At 40.9% G+C, this 21,663-nt stretch overlaps 2 protein-coding genes across 9 annotated transcripts; both read right to left on the bottom strand.

The window, feature by feature from the left end:
- Positions 1–26: 26 nt before the first annotated feature.
- Positions 27–8,300, bottom strand: LOC135348993 (steroidogenic acute regulatory protein, mitochondrial-like). Of its 8 annotated transcripts, none has more exons than XM_064547434.1 (14): positions 8,184–8,300; positions 7,830–8,130; positions 7,706–7,758; positions 6,248–6,877; positions 6,029–6,083; positions 5,692–5,759; positions 5,113–5,186; positions 4,970–5,044; positions 3,930–4,026; positions 1,529–1,663; positions 1,186–1,266; positions 690–767; positions 171–481; positions 27–108 (listed from the first exon to the last, which is right to left on the bottom strand). In XM_064547434.1, exons 4-14 carry the CDS (start codon positions 6,302–6,304, stop codon positions 87–89), a joined length of 1,053 nt encoding a protein of 350 aa, XP_064403504.1. In that variant the 5' UTR covers positions 6,305–6,877; positions 7,706–7,758; positions 7,830–8,130; positions 8,184–8,300; the 3' UTR covers positions 27–86. The 8 variants fall into 8 exon arrangements, with proteins under 8 accessions (XP_064403504.1, XP_064403500.1, XP_064403499.1 ...); XM_064547430.1 differs by having other exon boundaries at positions 27–481; positions 6,248–6,577; positions 6,754–6,877; XM_064547429.1 differs by having other exon boundaries at positions 27–481.
- An 8,852-nt stretch (positions 8,301–17,152) lies between these two features.
- Positions 17,153–19,757, bottom strand: LOC135348990 (uncharacterized). Its single transcript, XM_064547425.1, has one exon. It carries the CDS (start codon positions 19,463–19,465, stop codon positions 17,636–17,638), a length of 1,830 nt encoding a protein of 609 aa, XP_064403495.1. The 5' UTR covers positions 19,466–19,757; the 3' UTR covers positions 17,153–17,635.
- Positions 19,758–21,663: the final 1,906 nt, after the last annotated feature.

Genomic DNA, 21,663 nt, shown 5'->3' with positions numbered 1-21,663 from the left:
ATAGTGGTGCCCTCCCACAATTAATGTGGGTTTGATCAATGATTATTGTTAAGGAAACACACACACACACACACACACACTCAATATCAGTTGAGAGCTAAGAGTCCTGAGACAGTGCGCTGCTACTTCTAGCATGTGAATTACTTCTGGAAGCTGAAGAGCAGTCATCTTCATCTGAAAACTCGTCGTGTTTCTTTAAAGATGTTTTGCTTGCTCCCATGAAATGATCAACACCCATTTGCTCTCGATACAAAGTACAGCGCTGACTGTCAACACCGAAAAATGAATCTGTTCCATTTACAGTACTTGTGAGTGAGGTTTCCAGATCTGCTTCAATCCTTGAAGTTCTGCGCGCTGGAGAAAGACCTCTTGTGACCTTGTTTAACGATTTCACAAACTTCTTGAGGTAGTATATGGTGAGGGGTTGGGACTCCAACAGTCGACTCGTTAAAGAGGTGGAGAGTGGGGTACGAAGATCAATCTGTAGTGAAAATAATCGCTGATTATAATCCATGTAATCCATGTATATTTGCGAGCTATTAGTAAACTTTCAGATTGTTTACAGAGCATTTTAGGTTTCGGTATGATCTGTATGTACACAGACAGACAACCTGAGTAACAGACCACCTGATGTAGACAAAGGGAAATGTGCATAACCATGAAACCATAACCATAACCAGCTTGCGTACATTTGCAATGTATGTAACCAGGGTTTTTCCTGGGTTGTCCTCATAGGGCTCCAGCATCCACCCAGACCCAAGACACACCTACAGGAACAGGAGACGATAATAATTTATGCACTTAGAGGGAGAATAACTTAGAGTCAAAACTATACTGATTTCATGACACACCATTGGTGCATACAAATACCTATTACAGCAATGATAATTAAGTCTGCATACTGCAGCCACATGTATACACTAATGGCAAGAGTCCATTTAAAGAGAGAGAATATCAAACATAGCATAACCTTGCATCAGAAAGTAAGGAAATTAACTTCCTGCTTGGTAACTTGACCAATCGATAGTGCCCGGAGCCGCTACTTGCCTCGGGCAGTAATAGTTTTTATCATTAATTGATCACGCGTTTCATCCGATGCACGGTTATAGGCTATGTTCTATACCCTCTCTCTGACTCTCTAGTGGCATGCAAGTGCTGGATGCCCCCCAATCTTCCCTAACTGACATTTGCTCTGATGGTACCTCTTACTAGTGGACAGCACGGGTGATCAATTGAGATGCCACAGTTGACAAATTTTCCGTCCTCCTGTTGAGACGGATTAGCAGCGTAAAATAAACAGTCAAAAATACTTCTTTGTACGATTATCACAGCATTAATATGCTGTTGGATAAACACTATCTAATAGCATAACAGTATCCTCTTCACAAACCAGGTATCAAAGAAATATGCTTTGTCTCATACCGAAAGCTTTGAACGTGGTTACATAATTTATCTACACCATTAGCAGAAATTGCCAACATGCAGTGAGTGCCCATAAACAAATATGGGGACCTTTACACTTACGTACCCTGAATGTAGAATGGGAATACATAAGAAAGTCTCTTCGTGCTCTGACAAAGCATTTATTGTTCTCGTGCAAGAAGTATAGCAGGTGGTCTCTTGAGCTCTCAGTACTCGATATTTCCTTTACCACCCGATACTCCTGGATAGTGCAAAAACACGCATGTGAGATAAACAAATACTTTTCGTGAAAGTAGAAAGATTCTGTCATCATCGTGCAGTAAAAATGACTCGAACTGTTCACACCCAATACAATTTATCACTAGAAGTTGTGCTTTATTGTCTACTATCGTAGAAACTGGATAATTAGCGCTTACTCGATATAAGCGTGTCTTTATTTTAAGTGCATGCTCAGCAACTATGCGAAGGATATTAATTTAGCTAACTTCGTTTATCAATGAGCTAGCTAGCTTGTACAGTGGATGGTAGCTATATAGCTGGTGATATCCACCTGGAAGGACATCTGGGCATGTTATTTTGATCATAATTATCATGCTGAGACATGGGGCTCGACCTTTTTTGTTCCAGTTCCTGGTATGTTTTTATTACGGTCAATTTAATTGTTTTTGATCTCCCCCTCAGGCTCAAATGGAAGCTCTCCAAAACACACACAAGTACAGTGGAACATCCAAATAAAATTATGGACACTTAGGGAGCAGAGCTTTCGCCCTCTTTTCGGAGGTTCATTTAAGTTACTATTTATAGCCATATCAAAGAATTATAAACAGTATGGTCTGTATGGACCCACTAGTTTAAGAAGCTAAGGAACTTGCTGAAATCAAATATATAAAGCATTCTTTGCAGTAAGCCAGTAATGGCAATATGATTAGCAATAACATTACAAACTATGAGAGGTGAATAGTGCCAAAAGAAAACGAATTTGCTGTGTTAGGAGGCGGCGGCGGCAGGTGTCAGTTGTTGGCGGCGGCGTAACTTCCAGGGTGGCGGCGAGTGTCAGTTGGTGACGGCAATGTGGTTGGTGGCGGCGGCTTAGCCTCGAAAATGTAAAGGCCAGCCGTGAATATAGATGAGGTTAGAACCACTTGACCTTAGCTAATAGAGAAACAGAGGGTTGCTCCTGTGCTAGCTAGCCTCGAGACCATGAGCAGCCTGATATCAGGTCAGCGCTAGAGCAACTGTCTGGACTGGTCTTGACCACTCCACAATCCCTCCCAGACACTAAAAACAAGCTTGAGAAGTAGTCTGCCAAGATAACTTTAAAGGTCAAGTGGTACAACATTATCTTATTCACATCTACATTAATATATTCGAGGCTAAGCCGCCTCCACCAAGTAAACCCGACATAACCTCGAGGTTAAGCCGCCGCCACCGTAGATAGAGTCTCTACACTCCATGCCGCCACCAAAAAACACTAGCCGCCACCATAGATAGAAGAAGGAAACAGCCTCCGCCACCTTCGAGGTTAAGCCGCCGCCACCTTCGAAGTTAAGCCGCCGCCAGCAAGTAATCACCCGCCGCCACCAAACAAACACCCCCTCCTAAAAACATCCTCCTTTTGGCACTACTCACCCCTCATAACAAACGACCTCTACCATGCCATATTACTAGAATATTTTGCGGGTGAAAAACCTTTGCGATCTAACTATTGCGTTCTGGCAAGGATCGTGTGTATTTACTAGTAATAATTTACAAATTTTATTGTTGTGAATTGATCAACCCTCGCAAAGTTCCCAAATGTTTAATGCCCGCAAAACATTCTAGTAATACGGTATTGGACATACAATGTGGGTGTGGTTTCCTGTTTGTCCGTTATAAGAGGCAGTTTTGCACAAAAGTTGGTCAGTTGGGAGCACGAAGCTTTCCTCTGTTCGGAATCAAGGACCGCTTGTGGGAAGTTGATTCTATTGATTTCAATCCGTGCCTAGTGTCCTTTATAGAGATGTTGTCCTCTAGTGGGAAGGTCAGTTATGGGAGGTTCCACTGTGCTGTGAACCTTGAACTTCTATTTACTAGATTCTTAATCTAGCTTGTTGTGGGGTACGTAGCTTCATTATATTATTTGGAGCCTCCAGATTGCATATTGTGAATATTATGGGCCTAATATGAATTTAAATGTGAACGATAACATAATGTAGTATGATAAAGGGTTGACTGCTTGCCTAGCCTGCTCACTTTCTAGCTAGCTATCTAGTCATCCCTCGTCACAGAGACATTCGGTTACTGGGTGGGGCTCGAAAACGACTGCATTATAAGCGCATAGAGCTCTGCTATTGACTCCATTAACGCATACGCTAATCATTTTCTACGGTACCTAAGCTACGACAACAGGGGATTATAAATAGTACAGCTAAAAAGTACTTAACTACAGTAAACATCTGAATTACAATTACTAGAGTACAAAAACAAAATGGGAGAACGCCCATGCAAAGAAAATATTAGCTGCTTACCGTTAAAAATTTGTTCCACTGGTTCAAATAGTTGATGTTCATGATGATGGATGCCACATGCTCCACTGGATAGTTTATAACACCACGACCAGCAAAGCTGCACGTAATTATATGACACGTATATGTCATTCGTAGAACTACAGGTTTTTAATAGGGACTTCAATTTGAATCTTGCACCACTGGTCATAAATACAATGCATGAGCTAACATAAAGCTTAATTGCTTCTTCTATCATAATGGAGTTCATGATCAATTTCAGAACATAGTAGACTTTAAAAGTTCCTACAGTTGAGACTCGATCATCCAAAACCAGATGATGATTCCATAGCAAAAACCAACTAGCACATGCATATGAAGTGTCCACGTGGTTGGAAAGCTATGGCGTTGCTGATAGCGGAGGTAGCTAAACGCTTCAGCTTAGCCTAGCAGTATAGCTCGCTACTTCAGCCATCCGGATGAGATGGGGACGCCAGATCGGATAATTGAGGCTCAGATGTACTACGTACAAAATAATAATAAAAAACAGTTGAAAGAATCACAAGTCAACTGTCCATTAAGTTTATTGCTAATGTGAATAACAGTGTAAGTAGTGTGTGGGATTTTCTAAACAGAGTGAGTAACTTTCACTTGCAATGACTATATAATAGTTAGACACTGTTTAGGAAGTTTCTACATGATTTAGAAGCCCAAAGGGCTGGTTGTAGTATCCCGAACGCAGTGAGGGTTCTACTAGCCCTGAGGACTTCTAAATCATGTGGAAACTTCCTAAACAGTGTCTAAGCATTTTAGATCATAGCAACCATGAGTATTTAGCCAATCAGATTTGAATGTTCTTATCTAATCTTTGCTACATGATTTTCTAAGTGAAGTACATGATTTTCTATTGAAGTACATGATTTTCTATTGAAGTACATGATTTTCTAAATTGGATAGAACATTTCCTCTAACCAATCAGATTGCAGTATTTATGACAAACATGATCTAAAATTATATAATTATACTAAAACAACAATGAAACATTACAAGCACGGTATAATTACCAAATTAAGTTTTGTCCGCTGGTAGATGCCACATCTTTCCTCAGCACAATCACTTCCTTGTCTTCATAAGCAAACCTATGGAGTAAGCACAAGTTGTTTTGTTTTTTATAGGTGTGTGTGTAAAGAGACTTAATTTAACTCACTTCCAGTCAATGTCCAAGTTGCTGCCCCTAGTCATCCTACCGTACTTAAAGTCTGCATACGATATGAAGAGCGCCTGTGGTCATAAATATTGTTTTGTGTGCTTATTTCAACATAATTACTTTAATTCAGCCCTTCCAATGTGGCGGTACTCACGCTGGCAACATGTAAGAATGAAGTTCAAACTTTTGCTATTTCTTGCATATTACATGGCCAGTGAGACTAACAATTATCCATGCACTTTCCAAAACAATCTGGCTAGCACCAAATATGGAAGGTTGTTTTGATCATATGACTGAAAGTACGCAAACAAAATGTGTGAGCTCGCTTGGGAACAACTCTACACCCTTGAGTAATCATGCACTCAACACAAGAAAATCAGTTTAATACAGTTGTACACAACATGTATGTACTATATAAAATCTAGCCTGTGTGCCACTCTTCACAATACACAACACAGTTGGAACAATAAGCCCTGATGTTTGATTGATTACTGCACCTATATCATTATTATCATTGTTGGTCTACCCATGCAAGGTTGACCACTAGAGATGACTTATAACTCCAGATGTTCTACTCACCTCTCCTAGTACGCTAGCAGTGAGTACTTTGCCCAGGGTCTCCCAGTCCAACTCGCCATCCTCTCGGCCTGTCATGTGACATGCATGTAACAATTATTGACGATCAGCTACAGCTATCAAGAGATCAATTAACCGCAGCCTACCACACATAATAATTATGGAACCTCCCAGGATCAGGTGGCATATACGGCACCGGATGTGGACACGCCTAATTCTTGTTATTTTCCTAAGCTAACCCGAACCCCTCCCCCTTCAAAATTACATCCGGTGCCGTATATGCCACCTGACCCACCTCCCACACCCAAAGGCATGAAAGGCGAAGCCTTTTAGCCCTTACGTTTAACCAGGTCCCCAGCAACAGTGGCTATAGGTTGTCGTGGTCCAGGGCTCTCCTGCACAAGAACACAGAAGTACACTCATAACACCTAGGCTCTATATTGCTACTAGCTATAATTATAGCTATAGCTACAAAAACCATGAATATAGCTACTACATGTACGTACAGCCTTGGAAGTATATTTCTCTATGAATAATTACATACAGATTGTACTCTTACATCTTGTGGTCTTCCAGGTGCTGAACTAGAGTTGTTACTTGAGCTGGAGGCAGCCATTCTTCAAGTTTAGATCTAACTGTCTAGTCTATTATAAAACCTTTCGATATGCAATCTCTATGAAGGGATCTTCCCTTTATAACGGCTTCCTTTCCGGATCCATTAACAGGTCATGAATATGTTAATCACAATGAAAATTGGTGAGAAAAAATAATTATTTGTCAGCTAATTATTAATCATGTGCAAACATTGCTTGACACATTTTCTTCTCAGTTTTGGCCTGCTCTAATTCTTTTCGCTGTAGCACCTGCAACTGCTTTTTTATGCCTGCATCTAAACATTTGAAAACATTGAATTATAGTGGAACAATGACTGTACAACTTAACTCGAGAGCCTCGTTTCCAGGCTGAATTCTTTCTAATATAATAATGCTATGTACATGTAGTCCTGAAAACAAGGCTAGCACAACTCTAGTAGTTTTCCAGAACGAATACAAGTAAAATGTGTACCTTTGGGGTCGATGGTCTCTGCCTTTCTCAACAGTTCTCCAGCCTGGTCCAGCCTGCCTAAGTTGAGGCAACACAGTCCTTGTCTGAACAGGGCCTTCACGTTCCCAGGGCGCAGATGAAGCACCTGCCAGGGAGGATTTAAACTAACTCAGCAGGGCTACTTCCAACTAGGCTAGTATTCGCCTCTGGCATAGTACACATGCAGGGCCGCATCCAGGATTTTGAGTCAGGGGGAAAAATTGGGCAAATGAAAAATGTAGGGGGCAAATCCCTCCACGGCACATGCATACACTGAAGAGTAGTGCCATTTTTTTTATATTTGAGGGCCCTAGATTGATTCTAGTGCAATTTCAACTTACACGTATATATAGCAGTACAAATGTTTATTAATGAATATGCGAGGGGGGGCGATCACTCCCCTCAATACATGTACTTACAAGAACTAGAAGTTGAGGATCAAATTGTTCAAGCAAAACACTATGAGTCTAAGGAAAAAACCTGCACATGCATACCGTACAGCGGGTATATTTCAGTGGCGTAGGCAGAGGGGGGCTGACGGGGCTAGAGCCCCCCCCTTTTGTGTTTCATCAACTCCAACTCTCAGCTTGATCTATTCTGCACACTACTGCATGCATGCGTAGTTACTAGAATGATGTCATTCAATGGAAATGTGGGCAGGGCCATCTACATGCGCATGCTTACTGCTGATGAAAAGTGACGACCTTTTTTTTCAAGCTATTCAGCGCCTTCTGGCCCTGCTCAATGGATTTGAGCCCTGCCCTTCCCAAAATCCTGGCTACACCACTGTATTTCAAGGGTATAAACTTTCGCGAAATAGCAGCCTTTCTGCAGCATGCATGCATGTGATATTGGTATAAATGTTCGCGATAAATGCTTGATCAGCGAAAACCACGAAGATTTATACCCTCGAAATATACATGCTATACGGCACCTTTGAAGTATGGTTCCTAGCTTTCTCCCAGTCACAGACTTTCACAAGACAAGCTGCAAAAATAGTTGTGCATGATCAATAACACCACCAACACCACTTCATCCATGCTCAGCCACACACACACCTGCAATGTTATTGTGCACGGACACCAATAATTCTTCAGCTTCTCTCTCCTCTTCTTTCGTAGGCTTATCGAACTTTGTAGGTATGGCCAACCCCATCAACTTATCAGGACGATCAGTCACCCCTTTTGCGTACATTAAAGAATGGTGGTATTTTTTGATGGCTTTCTTCCATTCTTGTCGCTTAAAGACTGCATTTCCCTCTTCTTTGAGCACCCGTGCTCTGGCCAGTTTGTCTGAAACACTGTCTGGAAGCTTGGCTCTTGACTGGGCCTGGGATGGATGATCAAGATTGCTGGGAGACTGCTAGGAGCATTGAAATGCATGGATTTGACTGAAACACAAGAGTTACTTACTTCTAATTCTGGACCTGAAATAGATTTGATATCCATCGATTTCATCAACTGGATCTAAGGGGGAAAAAAGCACATAATAGGGCGTGACCCTTGCCCTGATCTAGGTGTGTTCTGTCACGCCCAACTAAAACACACCCAGTGTTAATTTGTACTGCACATGCGCAATGCAATGTTGACCTCGTGGTAAAACGAGTAGCAGAGAATAATCTCTAGATCTATGACAGAGGAAGACTAGGATCTAGGACGAGGATGCTGGATGATTGGATCTCACGTACTTAACTTGGTGAGGATTGTGCTAAGCTACGTAGCTGGTTATTTTCAACTTGTTGTGACTCATGTGTAAATAGAGTAAACAACCTATTTTCGAACGCTTGTTCTCGAGGACAGCGGCTCAGAGCACTATTAAGCTGATAGAAGGTAAAGCTCTATTCAAGTCTAAACTCACGGCCAGCAAAAATCTTCTTTGGTGGAGTTTTCGAACGCTTGTTCTCGAGGACAGCAGTTCAGAGCACTATTAAGCTGATAGATTGTAAAGCTCTATTCAAGCCTAAACTCACGGCCAACAAAAAGCTTAAGCTTCTTCGGTGGAGTTTTCGAACGCTTGTTCTCGAGGACAGCAGCTCAGAGCACTATTAAGCTGATAGAAGGTAAAGCTCTATTCAAGTCTAAACTCATGGCCAACAAAAAGCTTCTTCGGTGGAGTGACCCAACAGGCTCATGGAAAAGCGGCGTGTTTGACCAGTCAACGGTTGCAATGCGATAAAAACTAACAGCTTCTATAGGCTTCTAGCCACGTTCTATTGGATTATTATTCGTGGATTTTCAAACTAAAGCTTCTTTCTTGAGTTGGCTAGTTTGACTCACTTGTCTCTTCAGAATCTTTCATAGCATCATCTGTTCGCACACACTTTCTATTCAACTTAAGAGTTAGCCATGCACTAAAGCGCTAGCTGTTTGTTACCTACAAGAGTCAGAAGCTGCATTCCTTCACCAGGGGTGTAGCTACCATTGTTTCCTGGTTGCCCAGAAACCCCCCCCCCCCCCCCCCCCCAGGAGCTGCTGAGAAAACTGGGCAGGGCTCCCCTACAATTGAAATCAAGCAACCCTGCCCATCTTTTCATGCACGTGGCTGCAATCAATCATCAGAGATAGCATGCATAGTGAAGCGTTTCACTTTGGCTTTGTCTCAGCTAGTCTTAGCTAGCTAGCTACCTCAAACAAAGAAAACCAAGACAAGTTCTATAGTATCAATACTGCATGCTCCAGTATTCTCAGACTCAGCTCTATTAAAGTACAACTTTATTCAGGAAGTACAAGTTTAGAACAATCTCAGCTACATGAAACCTCTCAGGTAAATGACATTTAATTGTGCTCAGCTAGACTAGGAATACACAATTGACACCTGCCTTTTAGTGTCTATAGCTAGCTTCTCACAAACATGTAAAGTCGTCATTATATGAACAGTAGGTGTGGCACCGGAAATGGGCGTGGTACCAAAATTTTGCTGCGCTTCCGCGCCGGTGATTTTTCTGCAGGAACCCCTGTCTCAAAAGTCTGGCTACGCCCCTGTTCACTGTACTGCCAAAGGCAACCCTTGTATCAGAACTAACTAGATTTTAGAGTACTAGATCTAGCACTAAAATATTGTCTGGCCATTTTGTTAGAGCACATGGCAAATTGATCGGTCACTTGCACTAAATAGTCGGTAAAGGGGGCCGATTGCCGACCGTTATAATAAGGACTGACCCCAACAACAATAATTATAACACTCTGATACAAAGAACATGGCAAGAGGCATTAGCACAGCGGCAGCTTGCACGACTCGTTGCTACAGTATTCGTACTTGACTGCATTTATTCTACTATACCAGGAGTGCATGAATACTGACTATACTTTTCCTACTGGACTGCAATTGCAGCATGTCAATCGAGATCTTATTAGATTATTGATCCGTGGAGCATTCTTCTGCAGGTGAATTGTACAAGAGCATTTGTTTGGTTATGCGGTATTTATAATTTATATTGTATTAACTCTTTGTATTAACTCTGAGCATCTTTCTTTAATTATTATGTCAATCTGGACAACAGCATCTTTGAGCTCAATCTGTTCCCTGTGTGCCTGCATCAAAGGAATTAATCGGAGGCCACTAATCTTAAGCTACAAATGTGCTACCATCATCACTATGGAGGTTTGAAGTATTATGTAATCAATTTATTATAGGTTCTATCATCGTACCAAGAAATTTGTGTGCAAAAATTTCGAGTAACTTTCATAGCCCAATCTTAAGTTGTAAGATATTTTTTTATAGTAAGAAATGTCATGTGGTATACGGGTACGCATACGCACGGTAGTGTGTTTGTGTGTGTCTGCGTAGACTGTTACAGCACCAATGAAGTGCAAGTAAGAGTTTCTATAGGCTTCTAGTCATGTTTTCTTGGATTTTAATTCGTGGATTTGCTTGGTTCCTCGAGTTATTATGCCTAGTTTTGCTTGCTTGGAATGTCTTTTCTGAAGAGCATAGAAAAACTTGTCCATGGAGTGTTGCTACTCTACTTAGCAGTTAGCTCTGCACTGGAACTCTAGTTGTTGCAAGAGTGAGAAGAGAGCTGTAATTAAGGCTCTGCTGATTGCAGCCATCATAATTTTAGACTTTGACTTTTGGCATCAATCGTTTTTAATAAACCACGGATCAACTTCTGGCATTATACAGAAGTGATTATGCGCATGTGCTCCGTTTTCAATCCCCTTCCTTACCAAAAGACTGTTTTGTGACGTCAGATTAATTTTCACTGTACGCCTCATGTACCACTAGATGGTGTGGTAACCAGAAATTATTCATTCATTATTGGTGAGATCAGAATGTATTGTTCGGTCCGGATGGTGAGAGAGTGCTCTCTGCCACTGCGTGGGGGTTGTCACCCTGTCGAGGGGTGGGAAGGCTGATAGGTCGTTGGTCTAGCCATGTTGAGGCATAAGAGATCGGCCGTGTTACGGGTACATTTGGTGCCAGTTAGGGTGTACAATGTATAAAGCGTTGGTTAAAGCCCAGGAATCTACCAATACGCCATCCCAAAGTATTTAAATTTTTGTAGATAGACCTAGCAACTGGTTGTCAGGGTCGTTATTTGTTGACATAAGTGGACTGTTGAGTAGTAGAGTAGGCCATGAAAAAAACACAAAGATTAGCCACAAACGGGTGGAATAGACATAAACTTACATGAATGATCTGAAATCATCCTCGACTTTTGCTAAACTGAATATGTGGTAAAGTAAGAACTTTGAGACATCATTTTTGTATAAGTTCTTTTGGGTTAGGGGAATCTGTAGAGGAAAGATCACTCTGGGGAAGGGGACAGGAAGCGGTGACGTGTATCAGTACAGATGAACGCACCTATAGCAAGTACAGTGGCATCAAGGAATTTGTTTCCATATTTCACAGGGTACGTTTTGCCTTTGGTAATACACAAACCATCATTCTGAGTACGGATCTGGATGTGCTTCTCTTGCACAACAGTGACAGTCTTCTCACAATCCCACTCGACAAGGAAAAATGTCTCTGTGTTTAATAGAGATCAAGAATTAATACTATTTACTGTGGCTATACAGCAAAAACAAATAACTACATGTATACATGTACAGTACAGTGTACATTATCCATGAACACACTCACTGTTTCGAAGCTGAAGTTCCTTTACATGTACAATATACAGTGCATCCAGTCTAAAGAGTAGAATACCAAATGTGTGAGTAGTTGTACTTAAATGTAAATATCTTATGATTGGAACATCTCTAAGAAAATCTGCTGATACCATTGTGTAGGTGAATGAATAAGCTACAACATATCCAAAATTATTTCCATGACAACATAAGGTGGTGGGTTTGTGGTGATTAATAAAACAGTACCCAATTGTTATAGTGGATAATCGGTTAGGGAGAGAAAAGGCCAACAGTTTCCGGCTAAGGTTTGGAACTTTGTCACAACATCTATAGATAGTTTGGCTATCTTATGAAAGATTTGATGTTACTTAAATATCTACACATCCTCCGCAGTGCTCAATATTGCTAGTTTTTAGTGCCGTTTCGGTTAGGGAGAGATTTGAAGAAAATCTCACGGCTAAGGTCTAAAAATTACACGGAGTAAGCTTGAATAAATTGTCTAACTTTTGATAAGAAAAATGTTTCCAAAAATACTTTAGTTCCAGAGATAATTGATGTTACGTACATTTTTTTACGATCACCCCCATTATCTCCTAAAATTATTTCCCACTACAACAACTTTTGGGGAAATATTTTTTAATCATGTTGTAGTTTATTCTTTTACCTATACAATGGTATCAGCACAATTTCTTAGAAATGTTCCAATCTTGAGATACATCTAAGTACAACGTACTACTCACCAATTTTTGTATTCTACTCTCTAGACTGGATGCACTGTAGTGTACATATAATTTATTTCCAGACTGGCTGAACACACTCACTGTTTCGAAGCTGAAGTTCCTTCAGGGCAGTTCGAAAAGCCATAATTACGAATAAGAAATTGTTGCTTGATCCTTGATCCTCTTAGAACGTTTGATGAGTAGTCTAGTAACTAGATCTTCATCAGTTTTATACTGCTGACATTCCAATCACTACCTGTCAAGAGTCCAAGAGGTGTAGATCAATCAGTAACCTTTGAACAATGTAGACCTGGAAAAGCAGCATTCTCTTGGACTTTCTGTACGCTGTAACATGGTTCCTTTGCAAGCCCTGAAAGCTAGCTGTCTCTGTTACTAACAGTTATTACTGACTCAGCAATTCATTTCACCAGTTTTTATCCCGTCCAACGGTACGTAGTAATGCGTGCGTGCGCACGTGCGTTTATGAATAACACGCTACCGTTTAGTTTGCGTTTTTTTCGACTCATAAAAACGGAAATGGGACGGGAACTTTTATATGAGGGCTACTGTATGCACGTAATGAGGTAGATAATGTTTGTGGAAGTGCATGAGAATGGGCGGCAAATGGGGTAGGTTCTTTGGGGGAAAATACTGGCACGTGTTACATCTTGGGTGGTTGCAAGGTGTCTTGTGGATAGGATATATAGCAGCACCAAGATGGTGAGGGTGCTGTTTCCAGCTGCACGGTGAACCCTGTAGCCTTGTGGTATTGCTTGCATTTGTACATGTTGGCAAGTTCGGAAAGACTGTAAGTTTTCCGGCTGAGATGTGATTGGAGTTTGAGGTGCCGTTTTCGTGATGATAATGTCCATGAACTGCTTGTCTGTGGGGAATGTACTGGATCTGATGATTCTTTGTAATATGATAGGGCCGAAATTGAAATTGATATTTAGTGTGTAGTAGTTGTATGAGAAGGTTGGGGTGAACAGTAGAAGTTTTTTTTGTTGCAAACATAATGGTTGGATGGAGGGATATAGACTTTCAACATCTATGGTGACAAGGATGGCATTATCTGGCATTGGAAGATCTTGTAATGTTCTGAGGAGTGGAGAATTTGAATTGATCTTTGGCCAACTGCCTGCAACTCAGTTTGTAAAAATAGTCGTCAATGTACGGAGTTGAGAACTTGACAATGGGACGGATTGGAAGTAGGAAATCGTAATTTTAATGTATGTATTTTTGGGATCCCATAAAATTTTATAATTTGTGAACGTTTTAGGTCTGGTGAGAGGAAGTCATGGAGTTTCTTTTGTACTCTTAGGGATCATGAGTGCTCCCTTAGAGTTTTATGGAGTTCTTTTTGTATTACTGAGGATTTTGCTGGTGTTTGGATTGGCTAGATGGGGGTGTTTTATCAGCTGGTTTTGTGGTGATCTTGTTGTGTGTACATTAATCGAACTGGTTTTTTGTTGTGTGGGGAGAGGAGAGAAAGAAAATCCTTTGATCAGTAGAGTTATCTGTAGGGTCGATTGAGCTTAAGTTGTGTATACTATGAATTGTTCAGGTATCCTTGTTGTAGTAATCTTTGTTTGAAAAGTGTAATATTTGCATACTGCATGCTGTTTGTTCGTATGTAGAGCTCCTTGTATTATTCCTCGGTGATTTTGGGTGTTCTGAGTTTGTAGTGGAGGTATTGGTACAAAGTTTTTGCTTTTTGAAGTACAGTGAGGAATGCATTCAATGAGTGAGGATAATATTGTCTATGTACCGTTTTAGCAAGTGAGGTTTAGATTTTGTGTTTGTAGAAAAAGGTCGAGTGTAACTGAGAGAAATAATTACGTTAGCGGTTGTTGAAGAGAAGAACCTTTGGTCTAGCTGTTGGGAGTATTAGTGTGCGGAATTTGAAGAAGTAGTCATATGATGAGGTTGGGTAATACTTCTTTGTGATGCATTCTGTCTGTGGTATGGAGCAGGTACCTGGACGGTATCCCGAGCACTCTTTTTTTATATGAACGGGGATTGGAGTGGTGCTAGTGTGAGGGGCCAGGATAGCTAGCATTGAAGTGTTGAAAGGGGGGGGGGGGGAGAGGAGACTGGGACAGGGGGAGTCAAAGTGACCTTGTCTCCATCTTCTTCAATAGAGCTTTTTATTTTAACATTTTTATTGACAATTTTAGATATTAATTTTTGGTAGCTAATTGGTTTGCGTTCGCAGTGATGTGCATTGAGACACTGCTTACAAGGAGAATTTTAGGGGGCCAAAAATCAGTGCGAGGCACCTGCGTATATATGTATTCGTATGCCCTAGTCATCATTTATTATGTGGCAAGAGCGACACAATGACGCTTTGGCAGCCATTGTAAACTTTTGTGGAGGAATTTATTAACATCACTTAAACAAAAGCAAAGAAACTGAGAGATGTGCACAGAGTCCCTGTCAGTCAGCATGTGACGTAGCCTTGAAAAATTCATAGCTTCCTTTAGGAACGTAATTAGTCGTGGAGTATGTCAGGATCTCTTTCTCCCTCTACATTCTTAATTGCTGCCAGGTACAGGTTGTAACACAAGACAAGTTGACATAAATCATATAAAGTACGTGTGATCACTTTATTAGTGCAGTGAATGGAAGCCCCTGATGAGAGAAGCTAACATCTTCACGTCCGTCCAATGAACATGTTTAAGATCTCTTTCTCCCTCTACATTCTTAATTGCTGCCAGGTACAGGTTGTACCACAACACAAGTTGACATAAATTATATAAAGTACATGTGATCACTTTATTAGTGCAGTGAATGGAAGCCCCTGATGAGAGAAGCTAACATCTTCACGTCCGTCCAATGAACATGTTTTAGATCTCTTTCTCCCTCTACATTCTTAATTGCTGCCAGGTACAGGTTGTACCACAAGACAAGTTGACATAAATTATATAAAGTACATGTGATCACTTTATTAGTGCAGTGAATGGAAGCCCCTGATGAGAGAAGCTAACATCTTCACGTCTGTCCAATGAACATGTTTGAGGCCACACGTGTTGACCTTAATATTCCAAAAAATTAATAGTCAATAGCACAATGAAAACATACCCCAAGTGGAGAAAAAAATGCTTGTCTGTCGCTACGTACCTTTGTACTCTAATCAGATCAAATTATAACAGTAACATATAGGCCTCACAAAGGACAAGTAGTACACATTAAGAGACCATGATCACGGGAACTGGTAACTGAGTATGACTAACAATGAATTCTACTTTAATTTGCCAGCTATAAATAAGTTTATGTGCTCTTCACATAAACTAACACATGCATGCTAACTCGACGAGAAACTCAGATTTTATCCTCACCATTCTCTTCAGATGAGGAATACAAAACAATTGGACTATCAGCAGACTTACCAATTGAGCTAAGCTTCTGAACACTGTAATCACATGGTTTCTACTGCACCATTTTTCTGCAGGACACCCAGTCCTGCTATTTTTCGCATCATGTTGAAAAAGGAATACCCTGAAAACATTCTTGCCTAAGGTCTCCGAAGGTTGTAATAATATGCATGCCTTTCAGGATGCAAATGGCATCACAGATATAATTATAAATATGCACAAAATAAAGTGCACAGCGATTGTTACGATACAGAGAGTATATAATATTACAGACTGAACCCTGGGGGGCAACATCTCTTGCTACATCTCAGTCTCTGGCTTATGTGTCACAATATAAAGTGATTCGAGGATGCGAATGACGTCACATAAAATATAGTTATGCACAAAATAATAATAATAAAGTGCACAGCAATTATTACTTTAATTGTATTTAAACTCTTATTATTGACTGAAGAAGAAATTTACTTCACGGAAATGACACAGTTAATTGCAGCAACTATGTCTGTGCGTAACTGGTTTATCTTTGTATGTAGACGAGTTACCATAGGAAGTACATGTGCATTATTAGTGCAGTGAACGGAAGCCCCTGATAAAAGAAGCTAGCATCTTCACGTCCAATCAACATGTTTGAGGCCACTTGGTCATCTTGAAAATGCAGCTCCAGAATCTATTTGAGATCATTTTTGTAACCATGCTGCCAGGTTGATGAGTTAGTATATAAAGTCAGTGAACGGAAGCCCCTGATAGCATCTTCACGTCCGATCGACATGTTTGAGGCCACACTTGGTCATCTTGAAAATGCAACTCCAAAATCTATTTTAATTTAATTTTTGTAACCATGCTGCCAGGTTGATGAGTTAGTATATAAAATATAATTATGCCCTGCGTTGCTTTCTAAATTTCCTTCGACACATTCTTTGTTCCTAAAATGTGTGTGAAAATGATACAATATACCACACATTGTCTTACCATGCCTCTGACACGTACTTTGCGACCTGCGCCTGCATATCATGAGCTACCTCGATGACTTCAATACCTAGATTTGGCAATAATTATTATGTGCATTCATTTATTATGGGGATAAACCTCTGCTTTGCATTTGAGGGATAACAAGCTTGGTACACGCAAGTTCTGTGGTCTGTGCAGTGGAGTGTTCGGCCCGAGAGAGAGTTGATATGCCGAGTATCTTCTTGTTGCTGAAAAAATACAAAATAAATACGGTGCTCCCAGGCATATGGCTGGTTTTTTGTACAAAAATATGATTGGTCACAAGTTTTGTATACTTGACTGTTGGACAATGAAATTTCACGTACATGTACCCTGAATATAAAAGATATATATAAACTAATTAGTGTATCCATAGCAACAACCAACATCCACCCACGCACCACTAATCATTTTACCTATTTTGGTTATCTACTTCGATAGCGAAGGTCGTATGCTAACCAAATTTGAAATGCAAGCTTAATGTATGCTAAGCTAACATGTAATAGAGGGTTTTTTTCAATACACATCAGTTCAAGACTGAAAATAGATTCTTGGTGTAATATCAATGAGTTCGTTAAAACTCTATAAACACAAAAACAGAAATACATGTGAACATAAAACCAAGTGTAAACTATAGGCAAATACACATACTTAAATGCAATAAGCTGCTTTTAGGCTAATTGTTCTCGATTGCACAAATATTAATAGTCAAACTTCAGTCTTTTTCAAAAACACGACGGTGCGATTTATATTCCTTTCCAAATTTCTGTACTTCCTTTTCCATTTCTTTCCCAGGCTGACTTCCTTTCAAATAGGAGAACATATAGCTTCTGGACCTTCTGATATAGTTGGCAATTGTTTCACAAGAGATTGAGTTTAAAGCTTCTGGTACTGTTCGCCGAAGGCTGTCGAACCGATAGTCGCAATGAGCTCTCGTGTATCGCTTTGCATGACCCCACACTCTCTCAATTCCATTAAGTTCACAATGAAACTTTGGCAGAAACATTACCATGTGTCCTCTCCCTTCTACAAGATTGTGTAGAGCACTTCTCTCGTCGCGAAAATCTTCGTGGAAACTCAGTACGATTTTCATATCGGCAAGTTTCAATGTTTGTGTGTTGATGCCACGTTCCTCCAAAATCAGTGCTGCTCCTTTTGGTGTTCCATCATCCATCACCAGCCTTTGAGTCTTTCCAGCCCATGTGGTGTCCCTCATCGCAGGCTGTTTTCCTCCGGGCTTCTTGCCAAGCCTGGATACAACTAGTGCATCTGGCGCATATGCCGTATGACCACAGGAATGATCAAATATCCAAACGTGGTTGAAAATTCGGCTCGGATATTTTGCCTCGGCTACAGCTACTGCCGTTTCCATTTGCTTCATGAGATCTTCACTGGTCCAATAGCCCTCCTTGTTCTTACCATACTCAAAAATGACTCGCGCTGACTGCTTTAAGGTTGGATTGCCCTGACTCAGAGTTGTGTGCATGCTATCAGATAGGGCCAAATATCCATCTCGCTCCTCAATAAAGTCAGACACCATCAATCCTGCTCCTCTTCCTTTGGGTTTAATGACCTGCATTGTGTCGTCCTTCCACATTGTGACTTCATCATCATTAGCATTAAAAGTGCTCTCGTCATGGAACCAAAAGATAGTGTTCTCCCAGTTGGTTTTTAGTTCCACATCTTTCACTAACTCTTTGGCTTCTTCATTTGGAGCATTGGAGGGAAGGAGAAACCCATTCTGACACATGTCATTCAGAAACGTCTTGCGATCTTCTATCACATCTTCTCGCTCATGACCATCATAGTACAGGCCCTTGGTAATGCGTTTAACGTTGAATCCCATTGAGTGAAGCCAGTTTCGACTAACTTCAACACCGATCTTTCGAGGTGCTCCAGGTTCAAGATTGGAGCTTGGCAATAGTTCATCGTTCACCCACGTGCAGAATGACCTTGCTGTCATATTAGGGGCACCCTTCTTGAAAGCATTCTCCCGGACATGTTGAGTGGCCACTTCTGATAACTCTTCGTTCTGGGCAATTGCATTTCTTCTGTGGTAGCAGCCGCGTAAATACTCCGGTAATTGACCTTGGTTGTTGAGGAAATCGATTCTCCACTTCTGTACAGTTTTGTGGTGCTTGTTCACATGACGGCCAATTATCTTAGAGCTTGCTCCTAGAAGAAGTTGAAAATCTTCAGTGAGAATATGAAAGAGTAAAAGTGAGAGTGAGAAGAGATCTTCTCTTGCCAGTGAGGCTATCCAGTCGTCAATAAACTCCTTAAGAAGAGCAGCAGGGTCTTTCTTCAGTTTGTTTTCAGGGTCGAAATCAGAGTCAGAGTCAGAATTAGCCAATAATGGCTGATCAGAGAGAAGCATTGCTGCAGTTGGTGCAGATGCAGAAGACGATGGCAGAGGAGATTCATCCGTTGAGTCTAGCACAGTTGCAGCTTGAGAACTAGTGGAAACAACGGGCTGTGTGGATTCATAGGATCTCTTAGATCTAGCAACAGCCAGATGAGCATTTCGCTTCTTCCCTTTCGGCATTGTAGAAGTAGAAAACAGGTACTTTGCAGCAGTTATCACTTTTTGTCTTTGCAAAATAGCTAATTGAATGCGTGGGCGAAATTATGATGTAATGCGCATATTGGCCAATCCTTTTGCAGATTTAGCTCAGCTACCCCTAGCAACAGTGCACATGCTCAGAATCATTCTAATTAAAGTTCTAAATAAAGGCAGTAAGAAATATTGAAAGTTTTGTGCTTGTTGCTAAGAAATATCTTCAACCATTCGTGAGATACGCTAGTGTAAACAAAACCAGGTTTATGCCTGGGAGCACTATACAGAACTGACAGGGACACACTAACTTCCCACCTTCCAGACAGGCAAGGCACAGTTGTGTGGTCTTGCCGGGCATCAGTGATTACCCACTAAGTTTAAAACAACAATAAAATTATTTATTACAACTATTCTAGTAATACGGTACAGAAACACACCTCTCCTTTGTTGGTGGTATACTCAGGAAGGGCCTTCACATCAAAAACAGCCGACATCATGCTCACGTTTGCTGTCCTTTGTACTATGTCACGGTAACCTAGCTTTCCGTACACTGAGGAAACACTCTTACACTCTGGGTATAGTTGGAGTGAGCTAACCTTGTCGGATATAACTTTGACCAACAGTCCCTAAACCACAGAACTGCACTTCTGGTTCACCAAATAATGGCCTCTAAATACGCGGGAGCTAGACCACTTTCTCTTCTGCACCTTACAGCGTCGGCAGCAAAAAAGAGCTCGTACCACATGTCCTTTCTACAACAAAACACATGTGTATTTTATAAAACTGATAGTCAACTGTCAACACACACCTGTACTATTGACTGGACTTCCCAGGGACTTTTTTCACTAGGTCAGTGAAACAATGATACTCCGTGGCAAAGAGTTGTTGCCCATCGGAAGTATCGTTTTGTACATACCTGCATGATGCTTCATAGAGCATTTACTGATGATGCTTGTATTGCTTACCATTGTTGCTCATAAAGCTCCTGATTGCAGTAACAGGGGTAGGGGGAGGGTGTGAGTGATCTGGGTCACCTTCAACAGAAGCACAGAGTGTGCTCAACAGGCTAAAGTTGTCAAGCAGAGGGCTTCCAGGAGGCTTTAGCAACTCACGGACGTGCTTTAGGCGACCAAGAAACGCTTGCTTCTCCTCTTCATCAAGTGAAGTGAACGTCCATTGTGTAGCGCACCTGTTTCCTTGAAGTAGCCATCGCAAACTAGCTTACTGTTTACTGACTAAAAGACCACGTGTCTAAGCGGATGTCAAGCATTCAATACGCCCCTTTTACGCTCATAAAAGCGTTGCTAAAGGCAGTGAATCTGGGATGCTTGAAATTAGCTGATATTCACAGCTGTACATACGTTAAAAGATACAGCCTGAGCGCAAAGAGTAGTTTGCGTGCAACATTTTTGGTCGGGCCCTGCCCCTTTTATACCCACGCTTCTCGTTTAAACAAAAGCAAATAAACTGAAAGATGTGCACAGATTCCCTGTCAGTCAGCGTGTGAGGTAGCCTTGAAAAAGTCATAGCTTCCTTTAGGAACGTAATTAGTCGTGGAGTATGTCAGGATCTCTTTCTCTCTCTGCATTCTAAATAGCTGCCAGGTACAGGTTGTAACACAACACAAGTTTACATATATAAAGTACATGTGATCACTTTATTAGTGCAGTGAATGGGAAGCCCCTGATGAGAGAAGCTAACATCTTCACGTCCGTCCAATGAACATGTTTTAGATCTCTTTCTCCCTTAATTGTTGCCAGGTACAGGTTGTACCACAAGACAAGTTGACATAAATTATATAAAGTACATGTGATCAATTTATTAGTGCAGTGAATGGAAGCCCCTGATGAGAGAAGCTAACATCTTCACGTCCGTCCAATGAACATGTTTAAGATCTCTTTCTCCCTCTACATTCTTAATTGCTGCCAGGTACAGGTTGTACCACAAGACAAGTTGACATAAATCATATAAAGTACATGTGATCACTTTATTAGTGCAGTGAATGGAAGCCCCTGATGAGAGAAGCTAACATCTTCACGTCTGTCCAATGAATATGTTTGAGGCCACACGTTTTTAATATTCCAATAGTCAATAGCACAATGAAAACACACCCCAAGTGGAGAAAAAAATGCTTGTCTGTAGTTACGTACCTTTGTACTCGAATCAGAATTATAACAGTAACATAT

The sequence above is a fragment of the Halichondria panicea genome, chromosome 15 (genome assembly GCF_963675165.1).
Source record: "Halichondria panicea chromosome 15, odHalPani1.1, whole genome shotgun sequence".
NCBI lineage: Eukaryota > Metazoa > Porifera > Demospongiae > Suberitida > Halichondriidae > Halichondria > Halichondria panicea.
This window is presented reverse-complemented; position numbering and strand designations above follow the sequence as displayed.